Here is a 19,255-nt window from a genome sequence, read left to right as displayed (position 1 = left end):
AGCAATCAGGATTTGGCATGAAACAGCTCTTTCTTCATTTCAGTTTCATAGGATATTGAGTCTTTGTTGCTGTCCAAATGGAATCAGGTTTTGAGTGGGAATTTTAAAGGTTTTACAAGTTAAAATTTATGTGATTAATGTAGAATATATTTTTTACTTATTTAAGGCAATGGGATTAAGTGGCTTGCCCAAGGTCACACAGCTAGGCAATAATGAAATGTCTGAGGGTAGATTTGAACTCAGGTCCTCCTGATCCCAGGGTTGGTGCTCTATCCACTGTGCCACCTGGCTGCATCTAAAATGTATTTTTGAATTGGAATGTGTTCTATGAAAATATTGAAAATAATGAACCCTCAAAACATTATATTCTTTCTCCTCTCTGCCAATATCCACCTTTAATTTCATTATTTTTTCATATTGTTATAACTAGTATACCAAGAATAACATTCCATGATAGTAATGAGAAAGATTATATGTTTCACATTCCCTCTTTCTTCTTCCACTCTCTTCTTTTCATTATTCTGTTTTACACTCAGATTGTGTTCTTTCCTCTCTTTTCCTCCTAAGAATTCTTTCCCTCACTTTCCCCAATCCCAAATAGGCAGCCACCCCAGCTATTGGAACCAGCTTACACTTACGTCAGTTTTTCCACTTTCCAGTTTGGATGTCTCAGTGCCACACAAAGGTTTTCCAGGGGAGGGTCTGGAAGTAATAGATTCTTATCTAACTCCTTCAACAGTGTTATATCCTTATACATGTACAGTTTGATCTCTTTCAGGTTTTGATTCTTGATCAGCACAGAGAAGAGATCTTGCAAAATAGCAAGGTGAATGAAAATAACTGGAAAGAGAAATGAGAATAAGATTTTACTATGGGTATCAGTGACACTCAAATTGACTCCCAGAATTAATGAAAAATCCCCAAAGCAAATTACAATTCTCAAAGAGACTCTAAGTAGTGGGATTAGATGTTTGTAACAAAGAGACTGAGTACTGTCCTTTTGGTGTTCTTGGGTACCTCTTACATTACTCTCCTCAATATATGCAGGAGACAATACATATTGAGTATTGGAGACAAATTCCATTGTCAATTCCCCTGGGCCTTCACCCCACTGCCCCCCTTCTCCTTAGTACTCTTTATACAATCAGTATTATCCGACACTCCTTAGACTCAGTGGCAAAGCTGAAATCAAAGTCTGGATCAGTCAACATGAGGGAAGAAGAAAGGAACTTGACTTAAGGGAGTACAAAATCTCTAAGTATCTGACATGCACAGAGACCCAGATTTTCTAGTCTACCATCTTTCAAAGTAAGAAAAGACTCATCTATACCTAGATTTCACTCTTGGATATACCAATAGAGGAATTTGTCCCAGGAAACTGCTTTTAGGATAAGAAATTAGACAGCAATTCCAGAAAGTCCCTGCAGTGAAGCTAACACTCCCAGTCAATGGTAAAAGAGATTAATTAGATTCCTAAGACTCACATGAATATATTCAATCAATAACCGTCCCAACCTTAACCAAGAGAAAGGGGTAAGACTATTTTATTATACATCATTTTTTTTAGGTTTTTGCAAGGCAAATGGGGTTAAGTGGCTTGCCCAAGGCCACACAGCTAGGTAATTATTAAGTGTCTGAGATCAGATTTGAACCCAGGTACTCCTGACTCCAAGGCTGGTGCTTTTATCCACTATGCCACCTAGTCGCCCCTTTATTATACACCATTAACCATTGCTAAGGCTTCATTTTTTTGTTCTTTTCCCTATTTTTATTTTATCATTTTATTCTGATTCCAGTGGGACCTGAATGTCACTCTAAACCTCATCCTTTCCTTTGACAAAGTTCTGAGGGCTTTTAGGACATATCGAGGAAAGTAATGTAAGAGGTATCCAAGTATACCAAAAGGACATAACTCATTCTTTTTGTAAGCCTTGTTATTTGAAGTTCCAGAATATAACCTAATGCTATACACATAGCAGAAACCTAACAGATGAAATCTCTCTTCAGAGATAAAGGGATCAGATGGTGATAGGTAAATATAAAGGGGAAAAAACTGAACACAGAGCTTAAGAAGAAGAAAAATCAGAAACTTTAGGCATAAATGTCACAGAGTTGCCTTTAATGATGCTACCAGGCAGGGGCTACTAATTACAAATTTTTACCCCCAAAAAAGAGTTTCAGCTGCATCTGCAAAATGCCTCTGTAAGGATTCATTCTAATTCCAGATGACCCATATCCTATGTGGGATTCCATCTTTTGGAGATCTGAACAAAAGAACTTCAGTTAACATAAGCCTGTTGCTTCAACCACCAGGATGATACTTCAGAATTGGGAGCCTGGCTGAGCAGGCTGAAGGTGAATCTGAAATTTTGCCAAGAGCAAGCATGAGAAATTTTGTCCTTATGAGCCCAGGAAGACTAGTGCAAGGAAGAGTGTCTTAGAATCACACCAAGGATATGAGGAGAGGTCTCCTACCACTAACAATGATAACATGAGGTCTATTCTCCTTCCCTTCCCTGCTCTACCCTATCAATAAGTCACATTGTTAAGCATCCCAAAATAGAGAACTGGTAATACAATGACAGCTACACCCTGACTAATCATTGCCTGAGAGCTTTTGAAAGAGGATATCTGTAACACACAACAGTTGCTAGATGTTTTTTTTCCTGTAGAAAAAGCTGCTTGACCTGGAAATTTGTTATAACTCCAATCCCACTCCCTCCTGTTCAGGCCCTTGTCCTCCTCCTCATTTTGCAGAACATCAGTTGCCAGGACAGAATATCCTTCAATTAATCTCTGTTGGATATGGAAAATCTGTGCACAGTTTTTATCATTTTCTTTTCACTCATAGATAACAATGTAGTATTATCTATGAAGAAAGATTTCTTTGCATTGAAACAACTTTAATAGCACTAATTCAATCTGAGATGCCTTTAGAAGTGGAAAATAACACCATTTCAGTTATCCAAAAAGGCACAGGGAAAAGTAAAGTGAAGCAGTACCTGGTGTTTGGTTCTTTCCCCAAAGAAAACCAGGTTTTCCCCAAAACTCTGGTTTCCCCAAAGAAAAACTAAGGATGAAAATGTGGACTGATCAAATTCTGAATCTGAGAGGTGAACACTGGGATCCTATGTAAGAAACATCTATATTTCAATCTTTCTGTCAAGAATCTAATAAGGCTTTGAGACATAATAAAAGATGATACTTACAGGACAATTTTACATGCTCCTGGACAATGCTTAATGCAGAAAATTGCCTTCGGGGTTTCATAGTACTGAAGAAGTAGTTTGATTTCTTGGACATTAATTAGTGCCTGGGTTGCAAACTCAGCATTTTGAGTCTCATATAAGTAAGAACACCATTGTGGGAATTGAGTTGTAATAAACCAGTATTTCTCATAATCTTTCTTAATTTCACCCTCAACCCATTGCAGTAATTGTAGCTTGCTTTCTGGGGACATTTTACATCTGAACTTCCTCTCCAGCTCCCTTGCTGTTTCTGTATTTAGGAAGCCAAACAAGAAGTGCACCACTAGGACCACAAAGCTGGCATCATCTCTGCTACACTCCTCCAAAAGTTTTTTGAAATCTGGAATGGAGGAGTCAGAACTCTTTCCCCTCTCTTTGTCTGTGCTCATCACATAGAACAAGGCAGCAAAAAACTCTTGGAAACTCAAATGAATGAAACTGAAGTAGTTTTCACAGTCACTGTCTTTCTGAAAAATGTTCGTGTCTAAGAAGGCAGAGACATCAGCTGCCTCTAAGTCATGTCTCCTCAGGTCCTCCTCCTCAAACAGTAGTTTCCTCTCCCAGATCCCTTCAGCAGCCAAGTGACAAAGGCCCCTCAAGTGCTGGGGTAGAAAGTTCTTGTCTTCAGGTATTATTACCCTGATATAACACATGTATAGAGCAGTGGTAGTTTTCAAAGCCTGGACAGGATCTCTCCCTCTCTCCTCTTGTTGTTTCAGGCAAGTGCAAACAATCCAATTCATCAGAGGAACAGAGCACATGGTGTGGCATTGCTTTCTACTAAACTAAAAGCTTTTTTACCTACATCCTTGTTTCTGAAAAATTTGCAGAAATACTCCTTCCTAAGTTTATCAGAGAATCCCAGGATCTCCACATGATGAGGATTTTCTAACAAAGGCATAAATTTTCCCAGAGCAGTGAGTCTTGTAGTAAGCAGCAAAGAGGCTTCAGGGAGCAAGATTTTCCTTAGTAAACTACTCAGCAGGATGGACACTGGCTTCTGCTGCTTCCAGTCTTTGCAGAGATCATATCTATGCTCATTACAAGGGAATTTCAGTTCATCTAAACCATCAATGATGAACAGAAGTCTCTCTGGTTGGGCCATAATTTCCATTATGGGAGCTTGTAGACCAGGCCAGTTGCTGGCAATGAAATCAGCAAAACTGATTCCTTTACTTCCTAATGTGTTCAATTCTCTGCAAGTGAAATAGAAAACATAATTGAACTTCTTCTGGTAAAGTTTTCCCTCTGCCCAGTCCAACATCACTTTGTTGGCCAGAGTGGACTTCCCAATACCAGCAGCCCCCTGCAATACAACAGTACGGGGCTGGGTTCCTATCTTTGGATCAGGATCAAATAAAGCTGACACCTCTGTAATTTGTCCTTGCTTCTCCATGATTTCAGCATGTTTCCATCCTTGAACTAGGAGTTCATGTTGCTTTTCCTCCTTGTAAGGATAGTCTGGAAGCTGCAGCAGCTGTGTGAATCTGTGGTGAAAGAGTTCATGCTCTCCAGGACGAGAGTTTTTGTCCCTCATAAACTGGAATTTCCCTCTCATTCGTTCTTGGTACTTTTTCCTTTCATCTAAAGTCAAAACAAACATGGTAAAGGATTAAATTTGAAGGGGCATCTTTGTGAAAAGTCAGTGAGATAATGATTTGGGCATCATCATTCCCACAGCCCATATGGAAGTGAAGAGTTTCCCCTGACTCTGCCCTCACTTCACATCTGTTTATATACATGTAAGCCCCCATACCCAAGCTGCTCCTGAATTTAACGGATTTTTCTGAAACACAACCTTGAGAGTATCACAGCCCTGATCAGAGCTTTCAATGTCTCTATCTTCTTCACAAGATAAAATCTGTTCCTTCCATAATTCAAGGTCTTTCTATTCATCCATCCTTGTTTCCCCCAAATATACCATGAATTTTCTACACTCCTCTTTAATTAATGTTAAACCATTCAAGTCAGAGTTTAAATCCACAAATATTTGTTAAGTGACTACTATATTCAAGGTAGTGTGCTAAGAACTGAGGATAGAAAGAAAGATAAAAGAGGGGCAGCTAGGTGGTACAATGGATAGAGAGCACCTGCCCTAGAGTCAGGAGGACCTGAGTTCAAATGTGACCTCAGAGACTTAATAATTTCCTAGCTATGTGACCTTGGGCAAGTCACTTAACCTCATTGCCTTATAAAAAACAACAACAAAAAAAATGGGCACAGAATTTAGACATAAAGTGTTACACCATAGAAGACTTAACAGACCAAGAAATACTCTGTCAGATGCAAAGGGGAGAAATTTATGACCAAGAATGAAACAAGAGTACATTATAAATTGTAAAATGTATGATTTTTTACTATATCAAATTAAAAAATAATTCACCATAATAAAACCAGTGCTACCAAAATTAGAAGGAAAACAGAAAGTTAGGAAACCATTTTCACAGCTAGGGCTCTCATAAAGGTCTCATTTCTCAAGTATACAGAGAAGTACATCAAATTGTAAGGTTACAAGTCATTCCCCAATTGATAAATGGTCAATGGATAAGAACAATTTTCAAATGAAGAAATTAAAACTACATATATTCTTATGAAAAAATTCTCTAAATCATTACTGATTAGAGAAACACAAACTAAAACAATCATGAGATTCCATCTCACTACTATCAGATTGACTAAGATAACAAAAAAGGGAAAATGATCAATGTTGGAGAGACTGTGGGAAGACTGGGACCTTAATGCATTGTTGGTGGAATTGTGAAATAATCCAACCACTCTGAAGAGGAATATGGAACTATACCTAAAGAGCAATAAAACTGATCATACCCTTTGACTCAGTAAATTCCAATACTAGGTCTATGTCCAGAAGAAATTATGAAAAATGGGAGAAGTTCCACATGTTCCAAAATATTCATAGCAGCTCTTTTTGAAATGGCAAAGAATTGGAAATTGAGGGGATGCCCATCAACTGGGGAATGAGTGAACAAGTTATGGTACATGAATGTTGTGGAATATTTTTGTTTTCTAAGAAACCATGAATGGTAGAACTCTACAGAAGCAGAGAATGAATTACAGAAACTGATGCTGAACAAAGGGAGCTGAACAAAGGGAGCAGAACCATGAGTCTATTGTCCATCTTAAAAACAACAATGTGAGTTGATCAACCTTGATGGATACAACTCCTCTCAGCAATTCAAAGAACTAGACAACTCTAGGAGCCTGGCTATAGACAATGCTATCCCCATCCAGAGGAAAAACAAAACAAAGCAAAATAACCCTATTATATCTGAATGATCACTACATTCACTTTTTGAAAATTTCTCTTATGTATTTCTTTCCTATCTTATGATTTTCTTTCTTTTCCCTATTTCAAATTCCTCATACTGAAAATGACTAATCTGTATCCATGTTAAACATAATTGTGTGTATATGTACAAAATTCACCTGACTGTTCACCACTGAAGAGAGGGGGATGGGAAGTGAAGGTGAAAGGAAATATGCATATGCATGTGGATGAAAGTTGAAAAACTGTCATGACATGTAATTGTAATTTTTTTAAATCAATTAAAAAAGATAAAAGAGGAGCGGCTAGGTAGCATGGTAGATAGATAGAGCACCGGCCCTGGAATTAGGAGTACTTGAGTTCAATTCTGACCTTAGACACTTAATAATTACCTAGCTGTGTGGCCTTGGGCAAGCCACTTAACCCCATTGCCTTGCAAAAACCTAAAAAAAAGAGAAAAAAGATAAAAAAGAGTCCCTGTCCTCAAAAAAAATCTCACAATCTAATAAGAAAAATAGTTAACAATCATGTACAAACAAGATACAGACAGGATCAACTGGAGTCAAAATCAGCAGGAAGGCATTAACATAGGGGGCACCAGGAAAGTCTTGTAGAATGAGATTTTAGCTCAGACTTTAAGGAAATCAGGGAGACCTGGAGATGGTGAAGAAGAGAGAGAGAGATTTCCAGCCAAAAGAGAGAGTGAATAGTAATACAGGAAGCCTAGAATGTCCTAGGTCCACCACAAACTATCTCATCTCTTCTATGAAAATCTTGTCATTTCCTCAACACAAAACCCACCATCTTCTGATCATCCAAAGTGCATAGGATCACTCTTCTCTTAGACTTCCTTTCTGTTATACCTATCTTGATCTCCTCACTGACTACTTAATATTAGCCCTTGTTTTAAGATGACAAGGACCATGTGCTTTAATCACAGAATTATTGCATGTACAATGTGCCTTGAAAAGGCAATTGCTTTGCTTGAATCAGTTTGATGGACTGATTAAATGTCTAGAGTGTGCCTAACACTGTAGAAAGTTTCCATAATATCCCCAACAAGACTTGTTCAGGCTTTTCTTAGCAACTACAAGTGATAGGAACTCACCATACCATGAGGTTTCATTTCCCTTTTTAGGATAGCTTTAAGCACTTGGGAATTCTAACTTTTACTGAGCTAAAAACTGCCATCCTATACTTCTTCTCCCCTGTGGCTACTCGGTCTTCATTTCTCTCCAGTTTACACTCTGATTTTCTTCTACCATGTCTAAAGAAACATTTTTTTCTGGAAGCTCTTCTAGCCACCTTTTTCTTTCAAAATGGATAGTTCCTCTCAGAACTTCTAATCTAAAAAGTCACTAAGACTAGCAACTTCTTCATTCTCTCTTAGGCTGCATTTAGAACTTTATCATACCCCGAGGAAAGTACTGTCTTCAAATCCAAACTTATCAGATTCTTTTAAGGTGTCTTTTCCCCCTATTAGAATGCAAGGTACAAGAAGGCAGAGACTGTCATTCTACTTTTATTTGCATTTCTAACTTTTAGCACAGTAATGCACTATATTTACTGAATAGATGCTAAAGGCTGACTGACACATAAATATAAGTCGTTTTCCAAAGGGTCCGAACATTCCACCTACACAAGTGACACCCATATCTATATATTCAGCTATTGAAAAAGTTAAGTTGATGTAAAAGATGGCATTAAGATTTATTTGAAAAACTTCAGATAGTTTGTGCAGATTGTATAGGAGCAAATAGCTGCTGAGGGAGCTGGGTACATTGGTTGTTGACCTTTTTCAGATAGAACCAAAATGACATCATTCTGATTGAATCAAGTTACAGTGTATCCAACCAGGGAAGATTAGACTAATATCAACTTGGAAGGCTCTATCATAGGCTAAAGCACAAATAGTTCATGTGAACATCTGGTGTAGATTCTCTAAACCTGTGCAGCTCCCATCTCTTTTGGACATTCCACAATTTTGGTTTGCTCATAGAAGATAGCACCCATTTGGATGAGGGCAAGTCAGATTGGGCAGTCCTGTTAAAGTGTCTCCCATGAAGCACATTTGATTCCAAAGTTTGCCAAACAGACCTTGACAGTGTCCTTGTATACCTTCTTATGGCTGCCATGTGAGTGCTTGTCTTTGTGAGTTCTCTAAAAACGTGTCTGTTAGGCAAGTGAACTTTTGACATTCAAACAATGTGGTGCTCTCTACAGTAGAGCTTACTTGGCAGTTCAGCTCTAGAAACACCTTTAGTGTCAGGTACCTTATCCTTCCAGGTGAACTTTAGAAACTTCATAAGCTAATTCAAATGGAAGCGGTATAGTTTCCTGTCATAGCCCCCGTCTAATTTTCGCAAGTAAACAACATAAGCACTTTATTGTTAATGTAGTTAAATGCTGTTTTTCTTAGAGACAGATTAACAATCCTGCTGCTAAACCCTGTTCTTCTTTTTTCATAGCAACTACTGAATTTTGCTCATTATTTTGTGTAATAAAATGTTTATGAATGTTTATGAATATTCTGACAAGTTGAGTAAATATAATACTGCATACAAAATTTCTAAAAGCTGCCCGTTCCTTTTCTGCTTCACTGTTACTATGTGTTGGTTCAACTTTACCTACAAGTTGGCATGAACTATTATACTCAGAGAGGCATTGTAATCTACTGACACTTAGTCTCATGGTTATCTTCTTGTCAAAATCGTCTGCTTTGGTTGAATGCAAATTTTTAGCTTGTTGAAGATAAGTCTTTGATGAGTTCAGCATTTGACCCCAACACATTGCTTTCATCTCTCTCATCACTCCAGTCTGTCTCATCTCCTTACAATGACATAGTGCATTAAATACCATAATGGGTGAAATTTTATTGCATTTAGGTAAATGAAAGACAATGTGATGAGGTCATGAGATACACGTCTTCAGTAAGAAGTGGCCAATATTGTTGGTATTTCTGATTCCACTCCCAGAGTTACACATCACTATAGCCAATTCAGAAAAATATGCATCCTATACCAGCTTTAGTAATTTGGTTTTCATTAGCCAGCTTTATTTCACTCAAGGCTGCTATTTGGATGTGATAACTGTGGAGTTCTCTCACAACAAGAGCTGTTCATCTTTCAAGTTTACTGGATTTTGTGTGATCCATAAGTGTGCATACATTCCATGTGATAAGAGGAATCAATTTTGTAGAAGTCTTTGCACATTTTTTTGTGTCTTGGCTAAGGGTTGAATCTCCCTCTGTCTTGGGAAATAGACCAGAGTTGATTAAGCAGACAGGGTTTGGTAAACAGTAAATTTTTAGGGAACCTTTTCTCCAAATTTCCTCACAAAGTAGGAGGTGAACAGTGTAATACTGGAAAAGCTGCTCAAACATTCAGGGGACAATGTGAGCCAGTTCTACTTCTGTTGAAAAGCTGATCCTATGTCCTGGGCCACCTATGTTTTAGGAATGGGACTACAGCTCTGGGAGAATCTGCAACTGCTGCTTTTCAAATTACCTGTTGCCACAAGACTTTGAAATAGGTAAAAATGCTATTGCATCATGCATAAATTGGATAAATTGATCCATGGATAAATTGGATATGAGAGCAAAGTTGCCAAAAACTCATTGGTTTCTTGTTTGGAATCTTCTCAGTTCAGTATCAGAACAGCATCAAAGATGACTGATGATTACTTGGGATGCAGTAGATGACCTTAATGTCCCTTGATGTCCAACCAAGTTCTAAGCATTCCACAGACCTGCTTCACTTGCCTTCATGGATCCTGGAACAAATTGTTTTCATTTTCCCATCCCATTCCAACAAGGGAAGTCTTATGAGATCCCTTGGTTATCCTCCACCATCTCAGCCCAACTACTAAGAGTTTATTAGGAAGTGGTCACTGTACATGTGTTTTCTGGAGTCAAAGGTGAAGATAAGATGGATCAGGTAGACACCAAAGGTAAAAAGCAACCCTCACAACAAAACTACCAGTCTTCCTTGAATGTACCCCTATACCCCAAAAGCTACATGACAATGGATAAAAGACCGAGCTAAGAATCAGGAAAATTCAACTTAATTAGGCCTCAAATCCTTACTAGCTGTAAAGCCCTGAGAAAGTCACTCAATCAGTGTTTGGCTTGGCTCATCTTCAGTAAAATGAGTTAGAGAAAGAAATGATAAACCATTCAATTATGTTTGGCAAGAAAACAACAAGGTCAATCATGAAGATTAGAACCCTACTGAAAAACAACTGAACAAAAACAAGTTACGGTTTGTGATGCTGCTCTTCAATCTGGACTTATGATGTCCAATTAGCATTAATTTTTAAAAAGAAAAGAACTTCCATCTTTGTTGCTGATTCAGCATTGATTACAATGAATTTTTTAAAATTCAACAATCTAATTATTTTCTTCCTAGAATATTTTTCTTTGGATTTAGATATAATACTTGATCAAAGATTGACCCATTTCATTTCATCTCCTCCTTTCTCCACTGCACCTCTTCTTTTCTTTCCTCAATCACAGCTTAAATCTATTCCATTAGCTCCATTCTCTCAGATCCACAGGCTCCCCTTCTCTTAAATTCCTTTCCTCATCTACAGGGGCCTCTTGAAAATCTTCTTCATGGCCAAAAAGGTTCCTTCTCTTCAATATCAGGGAAGAGTTACTAAATTCCACTCCTCTCATCTTGATTGTGGGGAAAAATATAGGGGTGTCTCTCCTTCCCTATCTCAACACTGTGTCATGTATCCCAATGAGATGTTTTTAGGGTATTATTTATTTATTTTAGGTTTTTGCAAGGCAAATGGGGTTAAGTGGCTTGCCCAAGGCCACACAGCTAAGTAATTAGTAAATGTCTGAGACAGGATTTGAACCCAGGTACTCCTGACTCCAGGGCCGGTGCTTTATCCACTGTGCCACCTAGCCGCCCCAATGAGATGTTTTTATCCAAACATCAAAACCCAACAATCAATTGATAAGTATTTATTAAGAACCTATAATTTACCAAGTATGTAGGTTTCCTGAAGAGAAAAATGACTTTTTAGAAATAACATGAAATGATAAACTCCAAAAAGATTGAGTACCTCTACCTTATTTAGTAGAAGACTCAAGGTTCTTTAAGATCTTCAATAACAGGAATTTTGGGAGGGATCAGCTGCTTAAATAGAAAAAGTCTCAAGGCATTAAACCAAAGAGTATTCTTAATAATCAATGGCTTAGACACTGATTTATTTGAGGGTCTTTATATGGAAATTCTACTATTGGGCTCCTATAAGACTCCATTGATTTATCCACTGTGTATAGTGTTATCTGTCTACAGTGTCTCTTATTTTTTCAGACAATGATTTATCTACTTTTGAAATGGCATTTAAGGAGATGAATATATACTGAATGACTATTTCATAGAATTCTATGGTACTTAAGAGAACAGTAGTGGATGGCAATACTCAAAGATCCAATTATTTATCTTTGAAGTTTCCCTGGATTGCCAGAGTTAGGTAATATCTTAACTTGATGATCAGTGAAGAGAGTAGAAGAATAATCTGATGACAAATAAAAGAAAAAATTATTTTATGGGAACTCTCACTGACTAGAGGAAAATAGACTTGGTGTAGCAGATGTAATGGGAAGGCAGATAGGGAGCTGTTGTTGTGAAAGTGTCTAGGAGACAATGGCACTTTCTTTACAGAGATGAAATTTCATAGCTAATCAGAACCACTGATGGGTTTCTAAGAATAATGAAATGGACTCTTATGGGAGAGTCCAGAACTTGGGCACAGATCTCATGACTGACATACAGCAGAGGTAGCTTACCTCTTACTTTGCCAGTCACACAAACATAGCACCCAGGAGACCTCTCTAGGGGGGTAACCAGACATAGAATGGTTTTTCCTATATTGCCCTTCTTGGTTTATATGCATGTAGCCTTCTTCTTTGGAAGGTATGAAGTTTGGCTTCAGAGTATGCAAGCTATGCCTGTTGCTGAATTAATGCTTTTCTTAGTTAAAATTCTATGTAACTTCCCTGAATCCTTTAACATTTTACTCCCCAGTTCTTTCCTGTATCACCCATTGACTACATCTTTTTACTCTATTATATCATTATATTCAGCTCCTTCCTGTGCCCTGTCTTTATATGCACCTTCTAACTGTCCTTATGAATGAGAAAGTTCAAATGAGTTATCAGTATCTTTTTCCCATGCAGGAATACAAACAATCCAACAGCATTAAGTTCCTCATAATTATTCCTTCTTGTCTACCCTCTCTATGGTTCGCCTGAGATCTGACTTTCTGTTTAGCTCTGATTGTTTCAATAGGAAAGCATCTTTTCCCTTGAAAGAGCATGTTCAGTTTTGTTGGGTAGTTGATTCTCGGTTGTAAACCAAGATCTTTTGTCTTCTGTAAGATTATATTCCAAGCTCTATGAGCCCTTAATGTAGATGCTGCCAGATCCTGTGTAATCTTGACCATAGAGCCATGGTAATTGAATTGTTTGTTTCTTGTAGCTTTTAGTTATTTTCTCTTTGACTTGGGAGTTTTGGAGTTTGGTTATAATATTCCTGTAAGTTTTTCTTTTGGGATCTCTTTCAGGAAGTGATCAGTGAATTCCCTCAATTTCTATTTTACTCTCTGCTTCTAGGATCTCAGGGTAATTTTTCTGTAGTATTTCTTGAAAAATGAAGTCTAGGCTCTTTTCCTGGTCATGACTTTCAGGGAGTTCAAGAATTTTAAAATTATCTCTTCTGGATCTGTTTTCCAAGTCAGTTGTTTTCACATTTTCTTCTAATTTGGGTTTTTTTTTTTTCTGGTACAGTTTTATTTCTTCCTGAGTTCTTGCAAAGCCATCAGCTTCCTTTAGTTCCATTCTTCATTTAAAGGAGTCATTTTCTTCAGAGAGCTTTTTTTATCTTCTTTTCCAGGTGGCCAATTTTGCTTTTTAAGGCATTCTTCTTCTCATTTGCCTTTTGTTTTGCTTTTTCCATTTGGCCTAAACTGGTTTTTAACATATTATTTTCTTCAGTATTTTTTTGTATATCGTTCACCAAGTTGCTGACTTGGTTTTCATGATTAATCTGCATTGCTCTCACTTCTCCTCCTCCTAATTTTTCCTCTACCTCCTTTAATTGCTTTTCAAATTCTTTTTTGAGCTCATCCATAGCCTGAGCACATTTTCTATTTATCTTGGAGGTTTTGGATACAGAAGCTTTGATTTTGTCATCATCTGGGTATGTATTTTGATCCTCTATGGGATCAAATTTGCTATGGTCTGATTCTTATTCTTTTATCTGCTCATTTCCTCAGCCTGTGACTGATTTATCACACTTCCAAGGCTTTGGGGAGTTTTGGGGACAACCCACAGGGATATTTATTCCTCCAGGGTCTTATGAGAGACTCTGACTGGTCTCTTGCCTGTGTTCAGGTCCTCCCCTCGGCCCTGGAGCTGTAAGAAAGATCCCTGCTCAGCTACAGTGGCTGGGAGCCCAAACTGCAATCTGGATCTGAGTGTGGACAAACAGCTGAGTCCTGCCCCAGGGAGAGAAGAGAGATTTTGGCAGTCCTCCCCCCCTTACCATCTATAGGCTAAGAGCTCTGGATGTGCTGAGTGACTCTGCTGATTCCCACTGCAGGTTCTCACCACAGGACTGCTCTAAAGCCTACAACCCACATGGGCTCACTGTGGTGTAGAAGAGTTCTCTCACTACCCCTTCCTACTGTCCCTATGAACCCTGGGCCAAGAGGTCTGAAAAACCGCCCCCTCTGCCATGAACCCAGGTTGCCTGGGCTGGCTGTGCTATGCTGTGGCTGTGGCTGTGCTGCAACTTTTTTTCCAACCCCCCAGTCCTGGTGGAACAGACCTGTCCTGGAGATCTTCTAAGTTGTCTTGGATTGGGAAATTGAATCATTCAGTCTTTCTGTGATTTCTGCCCCTCTAGATTGTGGCTAGAGTCACAATTTGATGACTTTTGGAGTTTGGGAGGTAACAAGTTTCCAGGAATTCCTGCCTTCACACCACTATCTTGGCTCTACCTCCTGACTTCAACATTTTCAACTGCCATTTCCCATATAAATATTCTCTCTTCATCTTGCTTCTGAAACATAATTCTCTCATGATTTTTCCTTCTGCTTCTCATATTGCTCCTTTCTAATGGATAACTATCCTTCTGCCTCCTATGAAATGGGAGCATACCTCTCTCGCATATGCAGATTATTCTTGTTATTATGGGTCCTTCCTTCTTGAAGAAGACCATGACATTAGAGATTTGATGCCATGACATGAAAGTTATTTGCATTTATGTGAGGGAGGGCTATGTAAAGACACCAACTTCACTTCCTTCTCTAGAGTCATCTGATTCCAGTGGCCACATATGAATCAGAATGATTGGAGATAACCCTGAATGCAGTGGGAGCTCTAAGATCTTAAACAGGTCTCAGTTTGACTGAGTTAGTGCCCATTTAGTGAGTTAGCTGGACAAAAAATGAGACAAAACAAGCCCCCCTTTGATCTAGGCAACAAAAAAACCATTCTGTAAGGGGAAGGTTCTTGGGTTTCTGGTCAAAACAGAAATAATTGTTATTTGCATTCACTCTGAATGACCAAGTTAGCCAGAGTGATTTGGGTTTTAGGGCAGGGTGTATTGCCCAAGTGGAATTACTATAATTTTATGTTAATAATAATAATCATTATGATGATGATGATGTGAGATCACAATACTTAATTATAGCACTAGCATCACACCTTGAATATTGGATTAATAAAATTTTTTAGAAATTAGAGTTGTAGACTCCTTATCCAAATAAATCAATTTAACATTTCCCTGATAAAACTCACCTTTACTCCTCCCTTCTACTGTGGACTTATGCCCTAAAGCTAATCACTGAGGTGGATTTCAAGTTCTTGCTGCTGGGAATTTTGTCTACTTTTCAGAATTCTTCCCTGGTCACTAACATTCAGTTTCTCCTTCTTGACTCCCCCACCCCCACCCAGTGCCTGTTTCTTAAATCTTGTCACTTATTAATTGATCCACTTTCCTAAATAATGAACCTGCCTATATATATATTTTTTTCAGGTTTTGGGCCAAGCCTGCCTTCCACTGATGTATGTGGTTCTGGCCTGACCCCTATTTGACTTAGTCTGTCAATATGTCTCCCACTCTTGCCTCTGACTTACTGTTCTTCCTTCTCAGAAGCCTGCTGATCCAGCTGGGTTTATCTGAAAGACATGGTGAGAAGGAGAATATTACAATGGGATCCTGGGAATCATTATCATAAGAGCTTTGGAAAAGACATAGAGATAAAAGGAAAGACTCATCCTTTTGTCAAACCACCCAACTCAAAAGGATGAGCTTTCCTATTTGGTTTAGAAGATAGAACTATATTCTCCAAGTTTATATGCTAAGATAGCAGATGAAGGGGATAACTTAGATATTAGAGAGTAGTTGGGTGTGGACAATGATTGGGTTAGTCAATAACCATTTATTACTATGTGTCTGGCACTTTGCTAATTGCTAAAGATAATAAAAAGGTAAAAAACAAACAAGCAAAAATCCAGAGAGTCTCTGACCTCAAAGAATTCACATTCTAAAGGGGAAGTTTATTTATGTAGAATATAGAAAGGAAGATTAAGCAGTGACAATTCATGTTCAAATACACAATTCCAAAAAAAAATGTCTTCTACACTGGTTTCAGTTAAGTATCTCCCCTTCCATTTTTAGCACCAGTCTTAGACTTATACACTGTGTTATTAACTCACATGAACAAACACATTCTTTTCTTCTTCTAAATAGTCATTCTTGCTTCCATAGCAGCTGGGATAGGGAGATCTGAGAGATACAACTGTGGTTCATTTTGGGTGAAGAAATCACCGGGCTTGGGGTGGAAACAAAATGGTGGCATGTGTACAGGATTTCCAAGGAGCTTTCTTCCAAAATAGTTCAAAAACCTTAAAATTATGACTCTAACTAAATTTTCGAGAGACAGAACCCATAGAAAGATCTAGTGAGTTAATTCTCTAGCCCAAGGTAACCTGGAAGATTGTGGGAAACCTCTATTCCATGGGGTTAGAAGGGGTGGCAGTGAAGACAGGATCACTGCTAGGGAGTGAAGAAGCTCCAGTCTTCCTTTATCAGCTGTCAGGGCCTCTCAGTCCCTGGGGGCACCAGCTTGTGGTAGCAGAAGCAGTTTCCAGACCTGTCAACCTAGGGAACACCTAGCACAACTTGGAAGATCAGCAGAGAAATCTCTGTTAAAGTGAGCATGGAGCCCAGGTGAGTCTGACCCTCAGTAATCCCAGGTCCTGGAAAAAAGGAAGCAGACCTGAGAAGTCACCCAGCAGAGAGCCACCCAGAGCAATCAACCCATGGAATATAAGGGGTGGGGGGAGACTGTCGAGGTCTCTCTCTCTCTTTTTTTTAGGTTTTTGCAAGGCAAATGGAGTTAAGTTGCTTGCCCAAGGACATATAACTAGGTAATTATTAAGTGTCTGAGGCTGAATTTGAACTCAGGTACTCCTGACTCCATGGCAGGTGCTCTATCCACTGTGCCACCTAGCAGCCCCTCCAGATCTCTCTTCTTTATTTTTTAAGGTTTTTTTGCAAGGCAAATGGGGTTAAGTGGCTTGCCTAAGGCCACACAGCTAGGTAATTATCAAGTGTCTGAGACCAGATTTGAACCCAGGTACTCCTGACTCCAGGGCCAATGCTTTATCCACTGCACCACCTAGCCACCCCCAGATCTCTCTTCTGTCCCTGGTACAGGACTCTGGTGCTTTGTCCATATTCAGATCCTGCTCACAGTCTGAGGCTCCCATTGCCATAGAGCAGAGACCCTCCTCACAGCACCAGGGTAGAGGGGAGAAATTGTGGTCATCCACAGACCACAGTAGAGGCCAGGAGAGCAGTCAGAGCCTCTCATAAGACATTGAAAGAACTGAGGTTCCTGAGGGTGTCCCAGGAACAACTCAAAAGCTTGGAAAGCACCCCAAAACCAGGGTGCAGGCTGGGGAAATAAGTAAATAAAAAAGGAACCTGACATAGACTTTGATCCCATGGAGGATCAAAACAGATGATGACAAAGCCCAAGCGTCTGTATCCAAAACCTTCAAGAAAAATAGGAATTGGACTCAGGCTATGGTAAAGCTTAAAAAAAGATTTTTTTTAGATTTTTCAAGGCAATGGGGTTAAGTGGCTTGCCCAAGGCCACATGGCTAGGTAATTATTAAGTGTCTAAGGCCAGATTTGAACTCAGGTACTCCTGACTCCAAGGCTGGTGCTCTATTCACTGTGCCACCTAGCTACCCCTTAAAAAAGATTTTGAAAATCAAGTAAGGGAGGTGGAGGAAAAACTGGGAAGAGAAAAAAGAGCAATGAAGTAAAAACATGAAAACCAAGTCATCAGCTTAGTCAAAGAGAGGCAAAAAATGCTGAAGAAAATGGCATGTTAAAAACCAGTTTAGGTCAAATGGAAAAAGCAGTGCAAAAAGGTTAATGAGGATAATAATACCTTAAAAAGCAGAATTGACCAGATAGAAAAGGAGATAAGAAAGTTCCCTGAAAAAAATAATGCTTCAAAAGTGGAATGGAGCTAAAGGAAGTTGATAATTTTTGGAGGAATCAAGAAAAATAAAACAATACCAAAAGAATAAAAACTAGAAGAAAATGTGAAATATCTCATTGGAAAAACAACTGATCTGGAAAACAGATCCAGAAGAGACAATTTAAAAATTACTGGGCTACCTGAAAATCCTGATCAGGAAAAGAGCCTTGATTTCATTTTTAAAAGAATTTCTTCAGGAAAATAGGCCTGATATCCCAGAAGTGGAGTGTAAAATAGAAATCAAAAGTATCCACCAATCTCCTTCTGAAAAAAATTTTTAAAAAAGTAACCCTCAGGAATAATATAGCTAAATTCCAGAACTCCCAAGTCAAAGAGAAAAATAATACAAGCAGCCATAAAGAAACAATTCAAATATAATGGAGCTATAATCAAGATTACACAGGACTTAACAGAATCCACATTAATGGCTCGTAGGGTTTGGAATATAATATTCTGGAATGCAAAAGATCTTGGAATGCAACTGAGAATCCATTGCCCAGCAAAACTTTACCAGAGAAAAGTTGAACATTCAATGAAATAGGGGAATTTCAAACTTCCTGTTGAAATGACCAGAGCTGAACATAAAGTTTAATCTCTAAGTATAGGACTCAGGTGAAGCATAGAGAGAGTGGACAGGAAAGGCAAATTATGAGGAATTTAATGATATTGAACTGTGTGTAGTCCTGCATGGGAAGATGATACTGATAATACTCATATGAACCTTCTCATTTAATAGAGCAGTTGAAAGGAGCATATTTAGACAAGGCACAGGAGGGAGCTGAATTTGAAGTTATAAAATATTGTAAAGATGGAGTCAATGGATGAAAAGGGAATGTACTTAAAGGGAAAGGAGAGGTAGAATGGGCTATAAGATATTTCACATAAAAGAGTCAAGAAAAAACTTTTGTAATAGAGTGGTAGGGGGGAAGGTGAGGGGGAATGAGTGAGTGAGCATTCATTCTCATTGGAAGTGACTCAGAGAGGAAATAACATACACACTTAATAGGCTATAGAAATCTTTTACCCTAGAGGAAAAAGGAGAGGAAAGGGATGAGTTTAAGAGGATAGGGGGAGAATGGAGGGGGAGTGCAGGTGATAGAGGAGAAGGTAGATAATGTTAAAGAGCAGTTAGATACAACATATT

At 38.6% G+C, this 19,255-nt stretch overlaps 1 protein-coding gene across 1 annotated transcript in view; it reads right to left on the bottom strand.

Moving 5' to 3' along the window:
• Positions 1 to 19,255, bottom strand: part of LOC141508597 (NACHT, LRR and PYD domains-containing protein 12-like) — a 70,854-nt gene that overhangs the window by 41,856 nt on the left and 9,743 nt on the right. Inside the window, 5 exon segments of the mRNA XM_074217378.1 lie at positions 639 to 765; positions 767 to 840; positions 3,210 to 4,014; positions 4,017 to 4,832; positions 15,689 to 15,730. Coding sequence (XP_074073479.1) covers positions 639 to 765; positions 767 to 840; positions 3,210 to 4,014; positions 4,017 to 4,832; positions 15,689 to 15,730 — 1,864 coding nt within the window.

The sequence above is a fragment of the Macrotis lagotis genome, chromosome 1 (assembly GCF_037893015.1).
Source record: "Macrotis lagotis isolate mMagLag1 chromosome 1, bilby.v1.9.chrom.fasta, whole genome shotgun sequence".
In the NCBI taxonomy this organism is placed as follows: domain Eukaryota; kingdom Metazoa; phylum Chordata; class Mammalia; order Peramelemorphia; family Peramelidae; genus Macrotis; species Macrotis lagotis.
This window is presented reverse-complemented; position numbering and strand designations above follow the sequence as displayed.